A 25,251-nucleotide genomic window follows, 5' to 3' on the forward strand; every position below is an offset into this window, starting at 1 on the left:
GATCCGGTCAGAAGCTGTGTTATCTGAGGGTGGGAAAGAGAAGATAAGTTGTGTATCATCAGCATAGCAGTGGTAAGAGAACCCATGCAAGGAAATAACTTCACCAAGAGAGTGAGTATACAGGGAGAAAAGAAGAGGACCAAGTACTGAGCCCTGTGGGATGCCAGTGGAGAGTCTGCGTGGAGCAGATGTCACTCCCCTCCATGTTACCTGATATGAGCGTCCTTCCAGGTAGGAAGCAAACCATTCCCAAGTTGATCCGCAAATCCCAAGACTCCTGAGGGTGGACAAGAGAATCTTGTGGTTGACCGTATCAAACGCTGCTGAAAGGTCAAGGAGGATAAGGACGGATGACAGTTTGGCTGATCTAGCAGCATGTAGTTTCTCAGAGACATCCAAAAGGGCTGTCTCTGTGGAATGAGCTGCTTTAAAGCCAGACTGGTTGGGGTCTTGGAGGTTGTTCTGTGAGAGATAGACAGACAGTTGGTTATAGACAATGCGTTTGAGAATTTTTGAAAGAAACGAGAGAAGTGATACCGGTCTGTAGTTACTGATGTCTGATGGATCCAGAACATGTTTCTTTAGGATGGGAATAACCCTTGCTCTCTTGAAAGTAGTTGGTACCTGACCAGATGCTATGGATCTATTGATGATAGTGGAAATGAAGGGCAGAAGGTCTTGCGAGATGGTCTGGAGCATAGTGGAAGGGAGTGGATCCAATGGGCAGGTGGTAGGATTGCAAGACTGGATGAGCTGTGAATCCATACTCTGAGATGTAAGTGCAGTCGGGGCTGAAGTGAAGGTCCGGCAGATTTCCTCAATCTTCTCCTGGTAGAAAGAAGCAAAGTCTTCTGCAGTCAGGGAGGATGAAGAAGGTGAAGCCGGGGGGTTGATCAGAGAAGAGATGATGTTGTGGAATTTCCGAGGGTCATGTGAGGAAGCTTCAAGCTTTTCCTTGTAGAAGGAAGTCTTGGCAGAAGTCACATCTGAGAAGAACTTGGCAAGAAGTATTCGGTAAGAATCAAGATCTGCATCAAGTTGTGATTTCTTCCACTTTCTCTCTGATGATCTTAGCTCTCTTCGATTGTTGCGCAGCACATCTGAAAGCCAAGGAGCAGAACAAGACGTTTTCTTGGGCTTAGTGAACATAGGGCAGAGGAAGTCCATAGTTGAGGAAAGAGAAGAGAGGAAGGTATCTGTGGCCGAGTCCAAGGGTAGTGAGGAAAAAGACTCAGAATCAGGAAGGGAAGAAAGAGTGCCAGAAGCTACAGAAGAAGGGGAGACAGAGTGAAGGTTGCAGCGGTAAGAGCAAGGGGGTGAGAGGTAGTTTTAGGAAGGGTAGGGAGAGTGATGGTAAAGGATACCAGGTGATGATCAGAGACATGTAGTGGGGTAGCAGTCACGTCTGTAGCTGGAGAAGGACGGGTGAAAACCAGGTCCAGGACATTGCCTCCTTTGTGTGTGGGGATGTAGCTGTTGAGTGTGAGGGTGAATGAGTCGAGAAGAGACAGGAGGGAAGAAGAATGTAGCTTGTCAGAGGGGAGGTTGAAGTCACCAAGCAGCGCTATCGGAAGGGAAAACACTAAGCAGTGTGTCCATTTCTTCCAGGAAGTCACCTAGGGGACCAGGAGGGGGGTAAACAACAATGATAACAAGGTTGATTGGAGAGGTAACTGAAATGGCATGGAATTCAAAAGAGATGGTTAAATGTGACAAGAGGAGCGGTGTAAAGCACCATTTCTTTGACAGCAATACACCTGTACCACCACCCCTGCATGTTTCTCGTGGTGAGTGAGAGAAAGCATAGGCAGAGGATAAAGCAGCTGGTGTAGCAGTGTTCTGTGGGGATATCCAGGTTTCTGTTAGCGCAAGAAAATCAAAGGAGTAATGGGAAGTTAAAGCAGAGATAAAATCAGCTTTTTTCACAGCAGACTGGCAATTCCAGAGCCCACCTACCACCACTGTTTGAGACTTACACAACAGAGGAGGGTAGATGAGGTTACTGGGATTGTGACCTCTGCTCTGTGGACGAGAGCGTCTGCGAGTGTAGGAATTGAGTACAGAGATGGGTTTAAGGCACATATTTGCAGTCAAACAAGAGTGAGAATTAAGCTATGGTAGAATATATCAAAACAGTACTAGACACTAATGTTACAATGTGAGAGAGAGAGAGATACTTACAAATGCTAGCGTTTGTAGCGGAGAACCTTCAATTTAAATAGGTAAGCCCTGCCCACAATTCACACCTTAAGGTAGACTGAAACTACTCCTGATTAATCAGCTGAGAGAACAACAAAGACCAACACTATAAAATCAACAATGGTATAGAATATAACACAATTCAAATCACACTACTCTAGAACAAAGTGAGTTAAACAGATAGTATACAAAAGTCAGGAACCTACTTTACCAGAAGACAATATATTCAAATGAAGAGAGTTAAAGCACACTTTTTTTGAGTATTAATGAGCGCTAAGCCGTGCTGCCTTAGGCTCTGTACTCTTAAGGGTAAAGCGTGTCTTCAATTGTATGTCATTTTTATGACAGTTTGGCGACAGTGAAATGTCCGCCTGGACAGAAGCGTCACTGTAAATCATAACTTTCTCCAGACTGATCACTTTGACGAAGTATTTTTATCCTGATAGGTGTGATTTTATTCAGAATGACCCCACCCACTTCCTCAGGGTTCAGAAGATGAAAATGATGTAAATTATATGACATGACCTTCACACCCATCAGGTTTCAAACCAATTTAACATCGGGGCAAATTTAGACAAGGATAAAAGAACGCTGTCTGTGCTCCAGTAGAGTTTCAGAGACACACTAAAGCAGTTTTGGTGGATTTTGGCAGCCCAATACCTTAGTTATATTGTTTTGTACATAGATTTTTAACCTGTTTGTGCATATTACATACTCTATTATCCCAGTGACATGCTCTGTTGCTGTCTAGTACATTTTGAGTGATTGAAGGTGTAATTATTTCTCATCTGTCTTGACTTTTTTATTTATTTACGTCCATATATCTGCAGAAATGACATTTTGAAATTAATTTACCTGTGTTGATTATCACTCAATTAATATAATCATGAAAATATTTTTATTGACCAAGTATTGACATGACATATATTTTTAATATCTTAGTGTTTTTGTCAATTGGTTGGAATTGCTGTTTAGATTTTTTTTTCTATCATATGGATATTAAATGTAAAATACATATTTTTTTTTAAAAATTGGCTGCATAACAAACAGGGGAAGTTATTTAAAAATAACAGAACTACAAACACATGGAAATGGTGTGAAAAAGTAGATAACTAATATACAATATTTCAAACACTAAACCGAAACCCATAGTTGAAAAACAGGAGAAAAAGCTGGGAGACAAAATGTAAGGACTCAGCAAAAAACACAGACGAGACAACAGGTATAAATAGGGGAGGTATGTCAGAGAAACATAAGAGGCAGGTGTGCAGAGGTTGAACAGGATAAAGATCAGGCATGGCAAACATGTGTGATGACACAAAACATAAACAAACCCCTGCCGAAACCCCCCCCTGGTGTTCTGGTAGGGAATTGTCAAAGCCAACATGACAGTTATGGCAAAATAGTTGACTTGGAGGTGGTTACAGCAGGTCTGTTGGTTTGATTTTAGGGTACAGGTTAGCTATTGAGTTGGAAGTTAATAATTTTTATAGATGCCGTCTTTCTTGATGCTGTTTCTTAATGCTGTTCAAATACATATGAGAATTTTTTGTGTGATGTGAACCAAACAAACAAACAAGAAAACACACACAATAGATCAATGTGAAAACTGATGGGATTAGTATGACTTATAAATTGCTTTATACTGACTTTATATAGAATTATTATAGCTTAAAGAGAATTGTTTCTTATTTTTGTCATTGGTGAGATTTTCTTTTCAGATTTCACTGCTGTGTTTTAGATATAACTCTGATATATAATGTCACCCTCTTGAACAAATCTTAAATATTACATTTTGGTCCACCAAAGTTCATTCAGGTTCCTGTTCCTTTTCAACATATCTGTGGTCAACTGTGAACCTTTTGCATGTCACTGTGACAGAATATTTATATTTTTTGTCAAAAATTAGATTTTTTTTTCTAAATTACAACATGGAAGTGTACTTATTTACCTGGCTTTCTACCTGAAGAGATCATGTTGTGTAAAACATGGTGGTGAACCTTGCTATAGTGTAATGACCTCACACAGCGAGTGTTGTACTTTGTTTTAGTTGTTAGATATTTACCTTAATGAACTTGACAAAATCCTCATTCATTCAGTTTCTGAGTTTTTGCCAAAATGCCCAACAATGCTAGAGCTTTACATGTAAGTGAGATAGGGGTCACCGCAGCCAATCATCTAATCTGCATATTTGGTTTGGCACAGGATTTACGCCGTATACCCTTTCTGATGAAACCCTACTATTTTTATCCAGGCAAGCCCCCAGTGGCTGGGTTGGTTCCTTGCCTGAGAATCAAACCTGTACCATGACAGAGTGTGGAATCTTTAGCCACTAGAAAGTATATATATATATATATATATATATATATATATATATATATATATATATATATATATATATATATATTAAAAATTTGTGATTTTTTCAACTGTTTTGCCACATATCTCAAAAAAGTAATTTCTGTTCATTGGAGTTGTCTAATTTACCTGATAAAATATTGATAAAATGCTGCAAATGTGTGTGTGTGTGTGTGTGTGTATTTGTGTGTGTGTGTGTGTTTGTGTGTGTTTGTGTGTGTGATGCTGTTGACACCTAGTATTTCCATATTAGCAACCAACTGCTGAAATCAGACTGTGATTACTACTGTAAGTGCAAGTAAGCACAATTTCTTAGACTGGTAAATGTCCTAGTCTCCGCTAAAGAGTGTGTCTGTGTGTGAGGGAGCAAGGGATGAAGGGGAAGGGGAAAGGGAATAGACAGATAGAGGAAAAAGTGCAGTGAGGGATTATTAGTAGGCCATTATCTGCCTGGTGTCTGTGTGTTCGTCACAGAGCTGCTGCAGCTCTAAGTGGCTGACTTTAGAAAATCCCCTCCCAGAGCAGGTCAGACTCTCACTGCTGCTTTATATAGTCCACACACAAACACACACACACGCACACACACACACACACACACACACACACACACTGTTTAGGTTCAGACGATCATAAACTACGGTGGCCGGGAAGTGCAAACCAAATTAACAAAACCGAAAACACATTAACAAAACCCAAACCAAATTAACAAAACCCAAACCAAATTAACAAAACCCAAACCAAATTAACAAAACCCAAACCAAATTAACAAAACTGAAAACACATTAACAAAACCCAAACCAAATTAACAAAACCGAAAACACATTAACAAAACCCAAACCAAATTAACAAATCAGAAAACACATTAACAAATTCGAAAACACAACAACAAGTCAGACAACCCAGAAACGGTAGTGTATCGTTTTTGAATGGAAACTTACCGATCATTGGACAAGACACCTGTCACTCAAGATATACAGGTATGGAATCTTATGTGTAATGTGTAAAGTTCTCCGTTTAAATAAAGTTCTCCGTTCAAGAAAATAACAGAATTAATCCACAGTAATCCATTCCATCCATCCATTCCAACTTTTCCCTGTGGCAGACTGTTGAACTTCATGTATACTTTGAGTGACAGGTGTCTTGTCCAATCACAAACTATACCAACCGCTTCCGGGTTGTCTGAAATGTCGTTGTGTTTTCTGATTTGTTCATTTGTTTTCTGATTTGTTAATTTGTTTTCTGATTTGTTAATGTGTTTTCTGATTTGTTAATGTGTTTCATGCACCGATTCAGACAACCCGGAAGCGGTAGGTATAGTTTGTGAATGGAAACTTACCGATCATTGGACAAGACGACTGTCATTAAAGATATAAAGGTGAATGAAAGGTGTCTCGTCCGATGATGGTAAGTTTCCATTAACAAATTATACCAACCGCTTCCGGGTTGTCTGACTTGTTAATGTGTTTTCGGTTTTGTTAATTTGGTTTGGGTTTTGTTAATGTGTTTTGGGTTTTGTTAATTTGGTTTGGGTTTTGTTAATTTGTTTTGGGTTTTGTAAATGTGTTTTCGGTTTTGTTAATTTGGTTTGGGTTTTGTTAATTTGGTTTGGGTTTTGTTAATTTGTTTTGCACTTCCCGGCCACCGTAATAAACACACAACACACAGACACACATTGTATAGATCCAGACTATGTCAAACACAAACACACACACAATGTATAGATCCAGATTATCTCAAGCACACACACAATGTATAGATCCAGTCTATTTCAAACCCACACAACACACAGACACAGACACACACACACACAATGTATAGATCCAGATTATCTCAAGCACACACACATACACACACACACACACACACACACACACACACACAATGTACAGATCGCCACAGTAATTCTACCTATATGCATTCACTCACCCACTCACACACTTATCTCACACACATTATCCAGACATTTACACAGCACGGTGGTAGAGAGCTGGGCGCATCACACCCCCCTCTTGAATTTTGCCATGGAGCAGAACTGCATTTTGACATAGATGAGAGAATTATCTTCACAGAACCACTACACGCTGAGGCAGGGCCTGTGTGGTTGGGGCCGGGACAGTGGCTGCGAAAAATCTTACGAGGCACCTCACATCGAGCCTTGATGTTCTAAGCAGGAAAGACAGAGGGAATGGAAGGAAGGTGTGAAGTTCGGATATGACAAGGCGATGGCCTGAGAGAAATGCGGAGAGAGAGTTCTTAGGGCTCGCTTCACTGAGAAAACAGCACGTCCAGTCAAAACGAATCAACCCTGAGCTCAGTTAGAAAGAGAAAGGAAGTTCATGCTAGTGATGTGTCAGAGCCCTGCTGATTTTTAATCAGGCATCATCAGCACCCCTGCCCCTAAATGTGCTGTTTTACAAATTCTCTAATTTATTGGACTGGTTATAGCAGCTCTGTCTTTAGTTCTGTTTGTAATTCAAATTCCACATTAACCAACTTAGTTATCATGTTCTCATTTCTCTAGAAGAAGCTGATTCATATGATTAATGTGCCACATAAAATGATTGGGAAATTTCTTGCTAATTATTAAAACAGTGAGTTTGTCTGTAAGGAGATGGTTCTTATGTTGAGATGGTTCTTATGACATTCTTTAGTTGTTTTTTTCTGACATGGGAAGATCTTCGGGATATAAGCGGGATATAATACTTTAGAAAGGTTCCCACTAACATGATAATGAATTTTTGAACAGCTATCATATGGATATTAAATGTAAAATACATTATATTTGCAAATTGTTGTGGTATTAGATGACTAAAAGGCTGCAGAATTTGCCATTCCAACACATGGAAACACATGGAAAAAGTAGATAACTAATATACAAAATTACAAAGACAAAACCTAAACCAGTAGCCGAAAAAAATAGTAGTCGAGACAAAAGTTGAGGACTCAAAAAACACAGACGAGACAACAGGTACAAATAGGGGAGGTAATCAGTGCAGAGGTGGAATGGGATAAGGATCAGGCATGGCAAACTCACGTGAGTACACCAAACATAAACAAACCCCTGCCAAAGCACCCCTGGTGTTCTGGCAGTGAATTGTCCAAGCCATCAAGACAATTATATCAAAATATATGAACATATAATTGAAAGATGACAAACCCCCCCCCCCCCCCACACACACACACAATCACACACACACTCTCTCTCTCTCTCTCTCTGTTTCTCTCTCATACACTGGAGTTTACTGTGTACGCATTTACACATCCTATTCCTTTCCTTCATTTATATCCTGCCTTTTTTTTGCTTTTCTTAAAAACTCTTTTCATTCATGATTCATCAACAGCTTCCATCTACAAACACAAACCCAAACCACAACATTGCAAAAAAAATAAATAAATAAATAAATAAATTTACATTTTTTTTAAGGATGAGCTAGCTGAGCTGGATTTGACAAGTTTGTGTACTTTGACAGCACTTTTTTGGTAGTTATAAACTAGCACTCTTTAAAGCGGAAAGGAAGTAAACAGCATCAATGTATATGAGCGTGATTGGAGATTAATGTAATACTGAACGGATCAAATGCAATGTATATGGAAGAATGAATGTTTGAATGAATATTTTTCATTTTTGTGTTGTCTGTTAGACACGGACGAATGTGATAATGACTACAATGGCGGCTGTGTGCATGACTGCATCAACATCCCTGGAAACTATAGATGCACATGCTATGATGGCTTCATGCTGGCGGATGATGGACATAATTGTCTAGGTAAGAAAAATGCAGCTTTCTCTTCACAAATATTCAACCGCACATCCAGAACGAACCAAACAGTTTAATTAACTTTTAGTTATCTAGCACTTTCAACAATAGATACTGGAACAGAGCTGCTTTATAGAAGAATAGAAATAGATTTAATATTTGAGCCTTAATTGGCAAGCCAAATTGTGAGAGAAATATTTCTTTAGAGGACCCAGACTCAACTTCAAACCCATAGTCATCTGGTTGACACAGGATAGGGTGTTTATAACAGTACTGAGTGTGTTAAATACTGAATACTGTATGAACTGTCTTCAGTGAATGTAGTCTAAGACCATCCACAACAAACATGTTGTACAATTCACAGCAATCTCATGGCAAACTTTAAGCTATGCATGTGATCAAATCCTCAGAAGTGAGCAATTTTAAGGCAGGGTTTTCCAATCTTATCTGCAAGGGTCGGTGTGGAAGCAACATCTGATTCCAACTGTTTAATCAGTTGATCTTGGCTTTCAATAGCATCTGCATCCACACTGATCCTTTAAAGATAAGATAAGATTTGACTCCATTGTTTTAAGGTGACAGAAGTTCATAAAGTAGATCATAAGGTTGGGTCCAGAAGGCAGAATGATTCAGGCAGGGCTTGCTAAACAACATCCCTGTTTAACGAATCTCTCTATGCCCATGATCAATGTCTGCATCTTTTTCTGTAATTTATTAACAATAATCTTTACTAAACAAATAGCTTTTCAACCTGGACCATGCCTCGGCCACTAACTGCAGCATATTTTCCTGACAGCATATCCCGGGTTTTGTAGAAATAACATGTGCCCTCAGCAGCAGTCTTTATCATGCTAGGCACAAATTAAGAGACTAAATTTTTTGAAGACTTAAATATTTTGTAGAACTTTAAATTATGTTTCATGTCTTTAGATTCTTTGGTGCTATGTACTTTTCTGTATAACTAAAATTATGTCTTATTTTAGATAAACACTGATGCTTCATCACTTATTTAAGCTGCTTATCGGGATATTTATAATAGAGGGATTTTAGTTAGCTGAACCAGAAATTGTAGTTGAATATAATGGGTGTTTGGATATGCTGCATCTCCAATTTCTCTGCTTTTTCATTTAATTTTTTCTCTAAATCATGGAGGGTGTCAGGGAAGTTGATGACTTAGCACCAAAACATAATATAATTATCTACACAAATGCATCATATTGAGCTTTCTGTGCATCACTGTGTTCAGAAATGTGTCACAGCATAATTTGTAAAATATTGAAAGCAAAATTTATAAAACAATTAAATCACAAGATTCATTATAGTTATTATTGGTGCTAATAACCAATGTCGGACAGTTTCATTTAGGGGCCCTGAGTTGTCCAGTCTGGGTTGTTGATTGGGGTTCAAGCCTTGAGCAAGGGCCTCAACCCTCACTGCTTTAGGGGCGCTGTATCATGCCTGACCCTGCATGCTGACCCCAAACTCCAAAGTTGGGATATGAGAAGGAAGAATTTCACTGTACTATAATGTATATGTGATAAAATAAAGGCTTCTATTCTATTAAGAGCATTGAAGCAGGGGTGCTATAGGGGACAAAGGCTAGTTTCTTCACTTTACCTGTCATCAGCTGTATTTTACTCTTACTATATTTACTCTTATATTGAGAATTTCCCCTATATTATACCACAGTACTGAATGCCAGTATGAGTTCAGCTTGCACCCATATGCTAGAAATCCCAACTGCCTCGGCTATACACACAGCTTGCCTGTCTCTGGTCCACTTTCTCTTGGAGAGTTTTTCTCTCCTCTTCTCTTTGCCAAGTGACCTCTCCAAAGACCCCTCCGTAAGCGTAAACAAACACGCCTCTGTGCGCTTTGGGAAGCGCAGCCTCATCTAGCCCAGCTCCCTCATTCCACTCCCGCTGACAGGAGTCGGCTGGCAAAAAAAAAACCTCCCGGTTATTTTCTTCTCTTTAAAATGTCACCTCAAGTGTCACCAGTGGTGCAATCGCATCCATTTCCCAGAATCCAACTGGCACGGTGGATGTTTATGTTAGTGGTTAAAAATGGACTCTTGAAGGGAAAAGTCAGAGAAAATTAATAACTCACCATTGCATATTTATTTAAATGGTTGAATGTGAAATTCCACGACTCTGACAGGCAGCACTAGTTTAATGTTTTTAGGGGGCTTGCTGTGGGGGTTCAGGAATCTGTTGAAAAATGAAATGTGTGTGTGGGTTTTTCATGCTGTGTATCTTCACATGTCCATTTTTATTGGTGCTACATGCCAATGCAGATTGATAGCTTGAAAGATTTGCCATGGTGTGTGGGTAAACGTTCATTATTGGACCAGTATTTCCCCACATCAGAACCTTTGGTTAGATCTAATCTGAGCCCTTGAATTAATGTCTTCAAGTATCGATGTGCACACGAGTTACCAAGAGAGTGATATAGAGCATGAGGAGTTGGATGATAGCACATGAGTAGCTTGGCAAAGGAGGACAAGCTTTGGAAGACTCTGTCTCTCCTCCTCTCCTCCCTGCTTGATGAATCCAAAAAAAATAGAAGAGCTGGCAGCGTGATTGAGTTTCAGGATGCTGACCTCATCCTTTTATATTAGCACTCACTAATGATGATAAATATCCAAGCAGCATGGCGCAACATGGCCCTTCATCACATCCCTGTTCCAGCTACCTTATGTCTCTTGTCTCTGCTATGTCTCTGTCTTTAATTCTCTTTCAACTTTTTTCCTGACTTTTTTCCATTGTATTGCAACATACTGAGTCTGATGTCTTCTCCCTTTGCCTCTCCATGTACTCTAACTAATGCTCTCTGTTCTTTATCTTTATCTCAGTAAACTAATTAAGGTTCATGCTCTTATTATCCCTTGCCTGCATCTTAAAACTCATACTACTGTTTCTTTTCCTTGTTCATCTTCCTGACATCCAATTTCTCTGTTCTTCCCGTCATATCTCTTTTCTCCCACTCTCTCTCAGTCAGTTCTTACTTATTTTGGCTGTCTGTGTCTCTGGAATGAATCCAGGCTGTTTCCCCAGAAGCAATGGGCTTGTTCTCTATTTGACATCTTTATTGTGGAGTGTTTCAAATAGAAGGCTAAATGGTGGCACTGGGAACCATGACAAAACCTTAGAGGGCCGACACTGAAGACAGCTCTGCTGTTCTACATCCCTACTTTCTCTTTTTTTTCTGTATGTCTCTCCCACTTTCCTTCTGGTCTTTATCTTTGTCCTGGATTTCTCTTTGCTTAAGCCTTCTGCACATTGTGCTTATATACAAACCCCAATCTGAGATAGTGGTGCAAACATGGCATACTATATACTGATGCAGATGGTAACTTGGACCAGAGCAATGTATTAGTACAAAGGGTCAGGGGTAAAATACATTAATAAAAGCTGTGTTTAGGAGAGTTGCTGCAATATCCAATCAAATAAGTTACTCTAATTTTCCCTAAAGAATTAGTAACTAAGTACACAGACAATTCACTTTTCAGACTGATGATGATAAGTGGAAAAAATAATCAGTTGGATGATGGAACGTACGACACAACTTAGTGACTTCATGTTCTGTTCATGATCCTAGTTCATGATCATGATCAAGTGGTGGCCAGCTGTGGTCAGTGCCACTATAGTGTGAAGCCAGAAAGACCATTATTCTTTCTTCTTCTTTATCTTCTTCTTAGTCGATGTGGTTAACAATATCAAATAATACAAAACTAAACTTGGAAAATGAACTTGGAAAATCTAGAAATAGTATGGGTGAGTCTGTGCCTATAATACTGGCCTGTCAGTATTATTGTTAATACTGACAGGCCAGTATTAACAATAACAAAGATTTCTAGGAAATTTTATTTCAGTTTCTTTCATGATTGTCCAACAGAGAGGTTTGTCAACAAGTGTAATGTAAAGGCATACAGTTAAAAGCAGGTTTAGCAAGCTCACAGAGAAGCGAGAAATTCCGTGACCCCAGTGTCCACAACAAACCTAGAGGTTACAAACATGCCAACTTTATTTTTGTTCATTATTTGAAGGCAAAACACTGGACGTTTTTTATTAGCCATCATTAGAGTAAAGCTAGAGTTACATTACATTACATCCTAACATTACAATAGCTAAGGTAGGTGACAAACAAACTGTGCGCCCTTTATATCCGATAGGAATCCTACTGAGGTAAGGGGATCTACCTTATGTTATATTTCAATGGATTAGTCTGAGTATTAGTATTTTGCCCCACCCTACATTGCCACCCTAATAAATGTATTGAGTTAAACCTGGCCTCCATATTGTAAAAATTCTGGCTTAACCACTTCTTCTGCTTATTTTAAAAATTACCTCACTTTTCTCTGTTTGTGCTTCATATTTCTCATTTTTACAACCTCTCATTTGTTACAAATAATATATTTCAGTCAGGTGTTTATAGTTTTTTAGAATCCGAGGTAAAGTGAGGTAAAAGTGAGGTAAAGTGAACTTCACATCCACTAACAGGAGTAACAGGAGGTTTAATCTCACTTTCTGAAATCCAGGATACGTTGCGTTTGAATTTTGAATGTCATACACACTGTTATACACAAAAGTTCATTTGGGATCATTTCTGAGTAAGAAAAATTACTCATAAAAAATTTGGACATAAAATTGAGACTCTTCTGTTCTTGTAATATTAGGTTCACAGCCCCTGAATCCATATTACATGGCCGATGATAAATGACATGCTCTGAGTTTTTCTGGACTCTGTTACTTTTGTAGATTAAAATGGAAACTTGATCAGTCAGTGATTGAAAACTCTGGCTGCATGGACATCTTTCTGAAGTTTCACTTATTCACCTGAAGTTTAATAAAAAATACCAGTACCAATTTCAAAAATATTAGTCTGATTGAAGAAGAATGAAGAGCTTTACTGAATTTGCCAGATTTTTATTAATTATTGGGTGCAGTAAATTCCATTACTGATGTTGAACTCTGATCTATTTAATTTTTTCATATTAAAGTTCCCTGAATCATTTAATATTAAACTCTGTAATCCATCATCACTATCTTCTTAAATGAAGACCTTTAGCCTCAGTTAAAATGATGTATTTATACATAAATATTCAATTTGTCCCTCACCATTCCAAATATCCTAATACTGCTAACATTAACTAACATGGCAATAATGCTAGTTAACACCTAGTGAACTGTGTAGGAGACGTGTGAATGTTATGGGACTTCATTTTATACTTGAATATTTGTTACTTTAACAGCAGCCAAACATTTTCAAATTCACACAAGATTTTTTCATCACTTATATTTGCTAAATTGCCTGGCTAGTTAACTGCTGGTGCACTAGCTTACATTCAGCTGGAACCAAGTAAGATTTACTGTAAGTTATTATAAGGATCTTAGTCTTGCTTTACATATTTTATACTCTCATATTTATCAATTGCCAAACCTAGAAAATATAGATAAGCAGCAATGTTGTTCATTAATGAGCTGGAATGCAGGTTCTGTGGATAGGATAGCTAGCTAATATGCTGGTGTTGTGGCTAGCTTAGCAAGCTATTGTACATGTTCTGGTATATGTGCAGATTCTGTTGCTAGGTTAGCTATCTAGTAGAGTGGTTTATACTTAAAATTGATCTAATTATAGAAATATTTTACAGAAATATTGAGAAAGTAGCATTTAATTTGAAAACTATGACATTTATGCTAATTTGCCCCAAATACAAAATCAGTAACCTAAATAATCAGAATTTGCCTTTGATAAATAACATTTAACATGAGTTTAGATTTTATTTGTTTTAAAAATACTTTTGTACTTTCTACAGAATAGAACATACAAGGTCCATATTTCTATATTTGTATTATATTATTAGGATTATTGTATTCATATTTAATAAATATTATTACATCTTGTTCTAATTATTACTAGTTTTTGAGTCAATTCAAATCAAGTGTCCAAACATGTGAATGTTATAAGACAATAGGAAATCAATAATAAACTGAATTAAGTTATTATTTCAGCAGAATTTGGGTACTTTGTGTTTGGGATTTTTACGACTGAGAGGATTTAAATCAGCAGTGACAAATTTTCAGTGACAGGTTTCTCTTTAGTCACAATGCTTCACTCATCTAACACATCAAGCGTTCACATCACTCCCCTCTCATCTCAGACAGATGATGTCAGCATTTGTCACTGACACCCATAACCAGCATCTGACTGACCGCCATAAATGGTCTCTGGTGGCATCAGTTGACCTCATGTTAATGTTGTGCAACACTCTGAGTAAAACATAGCATGCGAAATTATGAAGTAGAGTTACATTTAAAATAGATTCACCAACCAATGATGTATTCACTACAGTCTGTCTGTTCGGCTTTGCTTGGAAAGGTCCTCGCTTAGTAATGTGTTTGTTTTAACTGGGAACTTCACCCACACACACACCCACACACACACACACACACACACACACACACACACACACACACACACACACACACACACACACACACACAAAGCAGAGGTTCAGAGCACACACGGGGTAAAACAGCCTCTCTGTGTGTTGGAGTTCATGTCGGAAGTCGTTTCACAGACTCCCAGATGCCACATGTCAACAAGTTTAAGCTCTAATTGATTTAAGATTGGCTAATGGGAGAGGCTGATTAAAGGCTAATCTGGTGCAGTTCCTCCCCGTCTTTTTTCATTTCGATTCGTATTTATTTTCCCTGCCTGCGCCTGCAGCTGGACTCAATGTGTTGATCATTGGGCTGTTTTAATGAATGTCTGCACCGCTGCTCTGTGGCTTATCTTTTCATCTGCCCGTCTGTTTATCTTTAACTTCTTTTTTCTTATTCTCAAGTCACTTAATTCAGCCAGAAAGCAAAAAGATAAGGTACACAATATATAAAAAAACTTTCTTTTTTGAGCTCACTGTACTTTTTCATTTTTTGTATGGCTCATCTTGTAACTGAGATCTCTCAGATTGTTTAGTAGACAGTTTGTTGCTATAATATTTCCTCTATTACAAATTAGTAAAGATTTTCTGTAATATTGTATTCTGTAAAGGTTTTTCTTATTCTATATCACAGTATAACGTCTCTTCGCCTTACATAATCTCATTGGATGACAGCATTATATAAACAATCCAGAGTCATTTTCTTGTCCGGAGATGACGAATCCTGACAAGTCTGTGTCTGTGCTCTCAGGGTGGGAGAGATAGTATACGCCCTGTCAATCACAATATTGCTGGACATTTGTATTAGCTAATGCATGAGGAAGAGGGCAGACTAATCCGAAACAAAAGCGGAGGTATAAAGCACAGCGATAACAAATGGCTCAGAAATTCAACACATGATAGGAATGGCAAGATTCTGTCTTTATACAGTAAGTCTCTATAGTAATACCACATCATTATATTATGCCGGTTATAATGTGTTTCTGAAACTATATACAGTAGACTCATTGTTGAGCTATTAATTAAATTTTTCATTTTTGTCCTCTTGTCTAATATCATGTAGACAGCGTATGACTGTAGGATGCAGATGCAGCCTGTTAGCATCCAAATGATTTGCACTTTAGGATAAAGATCAAATTAAATCAAATAAAGCAAATCAAATTAAAGTTTATTTGTCACATACACATACATACAGAGTACGATATGAAATGCTTTTTACGTCTGTCCGGTATTCAAGCATAAAAAGGAATGGAATTAATGATAAAAAAAAAAACCAAAAGGAGGTAGATAAACTATATAAAATACATGAAAATATATGTATATCCATAAATGCGTTGTATTGGCAAATTAAAATGATTTTGTGATTGTCCTTAAAGTGTCCATGTGCAGTATGGTGTGGTATAAAGTGCCACTGTGCTGTGCAAGTCCAGAGTTAAAGTGACAGTAAAGAGTTAGTGTCATAGTGCAAAAAAAAGGTTGTGTATAAAAAAAGTGAAGATGGAGGGAGAGGTCCAGTACAAGATTACCCAGAACTCACTTTGCTGTTTGTAGAGTGTAGAAATTAAGCACGGCACAGTTTCAGACATCAGGCTTTTTACATGTTTTTTTTTTTCATTTGGCCTGGTGTTCTGTCTGAATCGTTTGCATTCTCTCTGTCTCCCCTTGTTGTGTCACGTTGTCCGTGATGTCTTTTCCAAAGAAAGTTTACACAAGTGCAATCAAACAAAACAAAATCAGTCTAAACTTGCTGTCTCAGATGCCAGATGTTTCAATTTTTGGCAGCATGAGCCACAATTGAAAGATGACAGCTGAAATGTTTTTCTTTTATGAGAACAAGTTAAATTGCTGTCTGTCACATGAACTATCTGTTGTCATTCATGCATTAGACAGTAAGCGCTGCATGAGCTGAGGCCACACAGTGCAGTTCCTCACCTCCTACATGTTGGGAAATGCTTTTTATATACTTCATCTCATGAAAGTTTGTGTTCGTTGCAGAAAAGTCAATTTATATTACCCAAGACTGATGCTGTATGATATACAGTGGTACCATGTTTTGAATGTGAATTTATTTCAAGTACAAGACAGGAGATGTGCTTGGCTATGAGAGAGACAGGGATGCCTCTGGGGAAAAGAAGCATAAAGCTAGGCATTCTCTCCTTTTTCCAACTCATTCCGCCACTTGCTCGGACAGTAAAGGCCTCGCTGTCTTGGCTGCGTTAACGAGTCGCCCTACAGAGCCTAAAATAAGAGCCGTGTCTCCTGGTAAAACCAAGGGCCACATAATAAACCCCTGTGACCAAATTAGGAGCTTGTGTGTGTGTGTGTGTGTGTGTGTGTGTGTGTGTGTGTGTGTGTGTGTGTGTGTGTGTGTGTGTGTGTGTGTGTGTGTGAAAACCGGTGTTTGCATATTGCACTTTTTATGAGCGTTTGTGTATCCGTATGGGTTTGAGAAAATGCCAGTGAGACGAATGATACCGAGACTCACGGCAGTAGCTCTCACCTCATCTCCTGCTCTGTCATGCCACACAGAGAATCCGGTGTTTGTCCATAATCTGTGCTCAGAACGAAACATTAGCACCGTAACCCCAGTTGTTGAAGCTCATATTGGACGATGATTTTGGCTCTGCTATGGATCTGTTAGCTTGCAGTGGCATTTATGCTGCTGTACCGGAGGTGCTAACAGCCATAAAGCACTTAACACACACAAATAAATAGCAGCTCCAACACTAGAGAGCTCATAAAACTCACTGCCTTTCAGTGAACTCTTAACAGAAAGGGGCTCACAGCATACTTACTTAAGTAGAGACAGATTCACTTGCGTACGAACACCCACACACGTAGTCGAGTGCAAAAGTCTATGTACGTTTGCACAGGATACAATAAATAGTGTCACAAAGATTATCACAAGAGGACATTGTAGGAGTACATCAATAAAACATTATTAGCACAGTAGTAACAGTTAAATTGTACATCCATTAACCACTGATTATTAATGTATTAATTATGTTCACAAACATAATTTTTTGTTTTATTAAGCATTTCAAGTAGGAAAATCAACAAAAGGCAGGATGTCAGATTTAGCAGGATGCCCTAATTAGTTGTTAGTTTATTAGTTTATATTCTCACATCAAAGTTCTCTGTTTTCCTAAAACAGTGTGTCCGGAAGTTTTCTGATCATCTCATATAAAAGCAATCTGACAACAATTCCCCATCATACTTTTTATCTGTTCCTAGTATAAGTTAGTTTAGAAACAAAATAGTTTATCTTATTAAAATTGTGATAGCTATCAACAGTCAATGTCTCTCATGAAAAATATAAAACAAATTTGCATAAATCGAACCTGGATTTCAAATGGATTGTGCCACCAAAGTTTCCAGCTTTTCCCACGGCAGAATTATTACTGAAACCATGCAGAAAAATTGAAAGCACAGAATACAATTTCAAATACTGCGACTAAACAAACATTTAGATTTGTATATCTGAATACGCTGATACTGGAGACTCCTTCCATAAATGTAAACTAAACATCACCCATCATCTAGCAAATCACATCTTAGTTAATTAACCCATTTTGAACACATTTTTTATTAGTTTTTGTGCAGTGAGTGCTCTGTATTGTTGTTGGGAGGATCAGGTTTCAAGCCCCAGTGCTGCCAAGCTGCCACTGTTGGGTCCTTGATCATGGCCCTTACCCCTATCTACTCCATGGGTGCTGTGTCTCTGTGCTCTGACCCCAACCTCCAAAGGTGGGAAATGTGAAGAAAAAATTTCACTGTGCTGTAATTTATATGTGAAAAAATAAAGGCTTCTTCTTCTTGAGGAGTCAACACCTGTTCAAAATGCAAGTGGTTTAAAATAAAATGAATTATGAATCTTGTTTGTTAAACTCTTCTACACATCAACACCCATACTACTCATCACACTCTTATCTACACTCAAAAAGTCTATCAAAGTGAGAGAGAAGACATCCAGGAAGCTTTAGACTAAACAGTAAACCCAAGAACCAGATAACACACACAAACACACATACACATGCATCTTAGTCAGAAAATAGTTAGAATATACACTGAGTCACTGTCTTTCACTGACCACTCACTGCTAATGGCAGTAGATGAGGATGTTATAGTATCCAAGAAGCTGTTCTTAATCAACAATTTAGTGTTTTACTGACCCTTTGTGGATAAGATTGGACTCCCTCTAATGAACTTTACACCACAATGCTGTTCAAATCTCAAAGCTGGTTGGTCAGAAGGTGTTGATTTAAATAACAGTTAAACACTTGGTGCTGTGATGTTGCAAGAAATGAATCAATGCTGTTGTTTTTGATATACTGAAGCTAATTATTGTCCAATTACTTATTTTTTTTTGGGCTTATATCAAGATATTTTCCCAACAAGTCATACTATTATACTTTTTTAGTTACAGTTAATGTTATTAGGGGATTTTATTTCATGTATATGAAAGGAGTCTATAGTTTCAGTGCTTTGTATCAAATGTAACGCTTTAACTTTAAGTTTTCCGACACAACAAGATTAAAGATGGCAGATGTTGCGATTCTGCCAATCCGTAGTCACAGAAGTGGTCAAAATTAGTTGCAGACCTGAGTCTCCAAAGTAGAGTGATGTTGATTCAGATGTTGAATCCTAAAATAAATAAAACTCACTTGTGTGTTATAGTTCCAGCGCTAAAATGTGACACCAGCCAACACACCAATACATTTACAGATCTTTCATAGTCTTGTCATTGCCTGTAGAATATGAACTTACATTAAACAACATGACCTGTATGCTACTGTAAACAATATGCAGCTTGAAACATGCTTTAAAGCATGAACATATTGTTTCTGTGACAACTCCAGGCTTTTCTGCTGTCTGACCGTCTGTCTGTCTGTCTGTCTAACTCTCTGTTTGTGCCTTTGAAGGACTACCTGAGTGTGTGTATGTTTGTGTGTGTCCTGGCCACTGGGTTTATTTTTTTGGCTGTCAGGAGGATGCTTGTGCGAATGCCGGAACATTCCTGTTCTGCGTCTAACCGGCTGTGTTTCTCAGCTACATCAAATTGTGAGGAGGAAAAAAAAGGGGGACCACAAATAAACAAAACCATTCACTTTCACAAATACCTGTGTGGGCTTTTGATTACAGAGTAAAAAAATAAAGGTGGCCCTCTGTGTGTGTGTATGTGTGCGTGTGTGTGGGCACACGCTGATGGCTGTTTGTCTTTTCTGTCTGGTGTGGTAGATGTGGACGAGTGTCAGGACAACAACGGCGGATGCCAGCAGATCTGCGTGAACACCATGGGCAGCTACGAGTGCCAGTGCAAAGAGGGCTTCTTCCTGAGCGACAACCAACACACCTGCATCCACCGCTCTGAAGGTCTGCTTAAAATTCTGTGTGTATGTATGTGAGTGTGTGTGTCTGTGTGTGTGTGTTTACTTGTCCTGGGCTTTAGCTTTGATCCTACTTTCTCATTTATTTGTATTTATTTTGGAATTGAACAACAGTAATCTTCATACACAGACACTTTGATGAGTAAACATTATTTAAAAACTCTATGTATATATTTAGACTGGTAGTTGGTGGATTTTCCACAGAATCGTCTGCTCTTGAACTCCAGCTGGCTGGCGGTTGAGTACTTTGCATACATTAGGTTGCTTATTCTTGTTTATTAAAACACATTCACATTTAAATAAAATAATTTACTTATACACAAATGAATAGAAACTGACCCCAAAACTGGGCAAAAAAACACACTGTAGTAAGGACACATTGCCCACCACACCCCTAAACTTCCCACCAGTCCACACCAGATTATTGTGATCCTATTCTTTTTTTACTGTAAGGATTCTTAATAGTTTTTGCAGGCAGGAAACCATTTAGCTGTTATATTTATAAATATATAATGTATAAATAAGCAGATGTACTTACATACTTCTGCACAGATGTATTTTATGAACAAGTCAATTATTAGAATCTTTATACAAATGATTTATCCTTCATTAACAGACTTATTATTCAAATGCTTCTAGTAATATTCTGACTATTCATTGTTTATAACTTATAAACAATGACAACTTGGAACTAATTCAATTCAATTCAATTTAATGGACATTGTCCATTAAATTGTCCAAGCAATTGTCCAAGCATAAAAACAGAATAAAAATGGTAAAGTTTAAAATCAAGGTACAATTTATCTCTAACATCTATCCCTAATGATCAAGCCTGAGGTGACAGTGGTTAGGAAAATCTCCCTGAGATGATATGAGGAAGAAACCTTGAGAGGAACCAGACTCAGATAGGGAACCTCATTTTCATTTGGGTGACACGGGACAGGAAATAATGTAAATGTAAATAATGTCCTTTCTACAATGAGCAATGAGCTACAATGAGCAATCTACAATGAGCTCACAGATGCACACGATTGGCCAATGTCACCGTGATTGACATTGGACAGGGCACGTGCACTATGCTCTATACTCATATGGATGGTTGTGGCATTGCCAGGATTGAAAGTCATCATGATAGTGTGAGCGATTTTCTACTGCACCACTTGATTCAGATTCACCAAATGATTCTGAATGAATTCAGTAATTCACATTTGTACAATTAAACACATGGTAGATGTGACTACGTTTCTGTCTAGGGATTTTACAAGATCATATTACAATTGTGGTGAAAGAGCTGTTTAGGCAGGTTACATGTTGCATTTGAATTTAATGTTAGGATTTTATGCATTTATAGTCATTATGTCGGATCAACAGCATGAAAAGGGCAGAATTAGACTTTAAGAAATAGGATGTTTTATTTCTATGAGAATTCATGAGTTTTCCTATGATGGTTATGTTATGATACAGATATCTGTACGAACTGTGAATCAACTGTGGTTTCCTGCAGTATTTTAAATGAGGAGCATTCGTCCCTTTATACCTGGTTTGATTATTTAAATTTGATCTTTTCTGAGGAAGGCTTAGCTCCATTAGACAGATCCTGAGTTATATTACTCACTACAACCTCTGTTGCTTCATGTCATATGGCTGTAAATGTAATTATGTAACTGTGACTCTAAGTGTGAATACACTGTACGTCAAAAGTATGTAATGTGTGTAAAATAAGCTTGAGCTCCTAAATTGGATCACCTTCTTCAGTTTTAATAAACCTCAAGATACTTATATTTAACATCAATAGCTATATGCTTAGGCTAGCTAATGTTACATATCAGCTTTGTATGTTTACCCTGTATTACCAAGACATTCATTTTGTAAAACTGGACAAATTCTTATTCCCACAAATTCTTCCACGTGAACTGACAGTGACATTATTGGCATTTTGCTTGCGCAGTCTGGACTCAATAGCTTCTGTTCTTCTTTTCAGAAGAAGCTGAATATGAGAAATGTCTGAATGTGCCACAGCTCAGTGTAGTACTTAGGGTCGTGGCGTGTGAAGGTCGTGTATTACTGAAGGTCATTATCGAAGGGATTAATCCGCTGAAACGCATTGCTTGTATTGGGTTTGGAGGTCACATGCCTACGCAGTGTGTGAGTGGGTGAAGGCTGGTTGTAACGCAAGGCTTGTGACCTGTTTGTTTGTGTGTGTGTGTGTGTGTGTGTGTGTGTGTGTGTTTGTGGGGAGCGGCATGTTTGGTCTTATGCTGAAATGACAAATGAGACACATCTACAGTCAGACAGTTGCATTCCAGACAGCTTGAGGGTCTCAAACACATACACATACACACACACACACACACACACACACACACACACAGATAAAAGAGTGAGCCGAGCTGTAATAATTTCTGTGATGTCACTCGCGGTCATGTGCGGAATGTGGCAAGTAGATGACCTCTCTTTCATTTCATATCTGTCTCTCTCTCTCTCTCTCTCTCTCTCTCTCTCTCTCTCTCTCTCTCTCTATCTCTCTCTCTCTCTCGCTCTCTCTCTCTCTTTCTCTTGCTCTCTCACCATGCATTTTTTTGTTGGTTTCTCTGACAGATATATATATTATTATTATTATTATTATTATTATTATTATTATTATTATTATTAATATTATTATTATACATCCAGTAAATTTCTGAATTATTCGCACCCTTTATTACAATGGCCAAAAAACAAAAAAACATTTACTCTCAAAAACAATCTCTAAAATTAGGTATATTGAAAAGAAATCTATTAAAAAATTTCTATCAGCCTCCAGGAACTGCTGTTTTTGCCTTTGACCACTTCCTGTTTTTCTGAGGAATATGAGGTTGAAGAAATGTTATTTTTATGTCTATCACTCATGAGAAAAACCAGAAGAGCTTTCAACAGAGGAGGTTGTTGATTTGCACAAGTCAGATAATGGATAAAAAACATAAATATTTAAAATGTTTGATCAAAGCTATTAGAACAAGTTTCAAGTCAGGAATTTACTAGAACGAATGAATATTCACTGATCACAAGCTTATCCATGTGACGCGTTAACAAGAATGAATAATGAGCGTGCTGATCATTTTGAAACAAACAAAAATGGAAAATATTGTAATGATGTAAAACTGTACAGCTTAAAACATCACTCTGTGCTTCTGTTGTTTCTTTGGATGTAAATTTTGCACATTTTTGTAAAGGATGCCAATAGTTATAAAACTGATTGCTTATGTTTTAGGAATGGACTAATCCCAGATTCACTCTGGAAAGAGTGATAACACAGCCATGGGGTAAATGAAAGTCAAAATGAGACTGAAAGGAAAACAGGAATGTGAAGGACTGGAGTGAGAAAAAGAGAGAAATAGACAGAAATAAACATATTGAGTATTTGCTTTTTGGGAAGGCAATAACTACACATTTATCTGGATCTGCACTAGATATATTTATCTCAGAAGGAAATCTTCTGTATGTGTGTGTGTGTGTGTGTGTGTGTGTGTGTGTGTGTGTGTGTGTGTGTAAATAAGCTGCAAAGATGTCTTCATGTCTTCATTAAAGTTCAGTGATAGCATGGAATTGACACATGCACCTACACAATTTAATCACACACACACACACACACACACACTCACACACACACACACACACACACACACACACACATACACACACACATAGAGAGCGAAGCAACATGAGGAGCTCATCTGATCTGAAGAATGCATTTCGTTCTTATTTCTATAGTTTTGACTTTACCCACACACACATGCACGCACACACTCACACACACACACACGCACACGTCTTATTTTGCACGTCTTATTGAGCCTCATCACCTAAAATGAACCTCCCACCTTCACTCATCACACACGATTGCTGATGACAGCCTGTGTCTTCATGCATGTGCATCGCTGTGTGTATGTTGGATGTTTACAGTTCATCTCTCAGCACTCAGGGCCACTGGGTGAGCTGTGTGTCTGTGTGAGTGTGTGTCCTTGGCGCCGTCTGTCTGCTGTAGAAAAGTGGGGCTCTGTTAACAGTGCATGATCTCTAATGTTGGGGCTGTCTTCAACATCGGATTTTACACGCGGTTTCGATTTAATGCTCTTGACAAAAGCTAAAGAATGTTATAAAATAGAGATAATGACTAAAATGAAGGTGTTCAACTAACGTCTCCCACACAATCCAGACCTAACACCATTATGTTTTCTTGATTTTCTTAAAAACAGAATTATTTCAAAATGTAAAAAAGAAGTGAGTAACAGTTGCTCGTCTTGCTAATGAGTTTTATTACACCTTCTCTAACTAAAGACTTTTATTAATGAAGTAACCTTTCACACGGCCTATTTAGTGTGAAACAGAGCATGTGAAAGTCGTTCAGAACGTGGTATTGATCCCAGGTTTGGTTCTACTGGAACTATGCCTTGGTTCCTGTGAACATGAACACAGTTTGCACTTGATCATACGCTTGTCCAGGAAGACAATTAACCTGCATGACATCATTAGTTTACACAACACAGGTGTAGCTTGAGTAACAGGGAAATGTTGTTGGATGCAGAAAAAGTGACATGCCTTACTGCACATCATAGAACTAAAAATTAAATAAATATGGTGAGTCGAAATGCTTGTGTTTTTCATGCATGTTTGTGATGATGGAAGATGAACACAAATGCACCATAGTTTTGATAAAATAAAGTGTTAGATAAAGACCAATGCTATGGGGATGAGAGGAACAATCACACTATTATTCGAACAGTGGCAAACATGCCAAGTGTGAAAACCACCTTAAAAAAGTGTTTTTCCTGTAGTTCCATCCTAAAGGAGCACTCACATCCAGTCCTGGGAAGACAAGCCTCAAGCTTTATATTTTTTCATTTTCAAACAGTGTAAACAAATGAATCATTTTCTGTCTGTGAGTCTGATCTAAAATGAGTTTAGTGTCTTTCAGTGTGAGACGTGGGTTTTCTCCTCTGTTTATAACCCTGCACAGAATTTCAGTGGTTGAAGATAAACACCTGCAAATTTTAGCTTGGAACGTCTCAGAGAGCAGAAATGGGTTTGATATCAAAATTTACTTTAAAGATAGAAAGAATTGTGT

At 38.0% G+C, this 25,251-nt stretch overlaps 1 protein-coding gene across 4 annotated transcripts in view; it reads left to right on the top strand.

The window, feature by feature from the left end:
- The window catches only part of scube1 (signal peptide, CUB domain, EGF-like 1), an 81,684-nt gene that overhangs the window by 7,582 nt on the left and 48,851 nt on the right, over positions 1-25,251 (top strand). For all 4 annotated transcript variants that reach the window (XM_060889163.1, XM_060889164.1, XM_060889165.1 and 1 more), the window contains exons 3-4: positions 8,199-8,324; positions 19,999-20,133. In XM_060889163.1, coding sequence (XP_060745146.1) covers positions 8,199-8,324; positions 19,999-20,133 — 261 coding nt within the window. The remainder of the gene's footprint in view (positions 1-8,198; positions 8,325-19,998; positions 20,134-25,251) is intronic.

This window comes from Tachysurus vachellii, chromosome 16 (assembly GCF_030014155.1).
Source record: "Tachysurus vachellii isolate PV-2020 chromosome 16, HZAU_Pvac_v1, whole genome shotgun sequence".
Classification (NCBI taxonomy): Eukaryota; Metazoa; Chordata; class Actinopteri; order Siluriformes; family Bagridae; genus Tachysurus; species Tachysurus vachellii.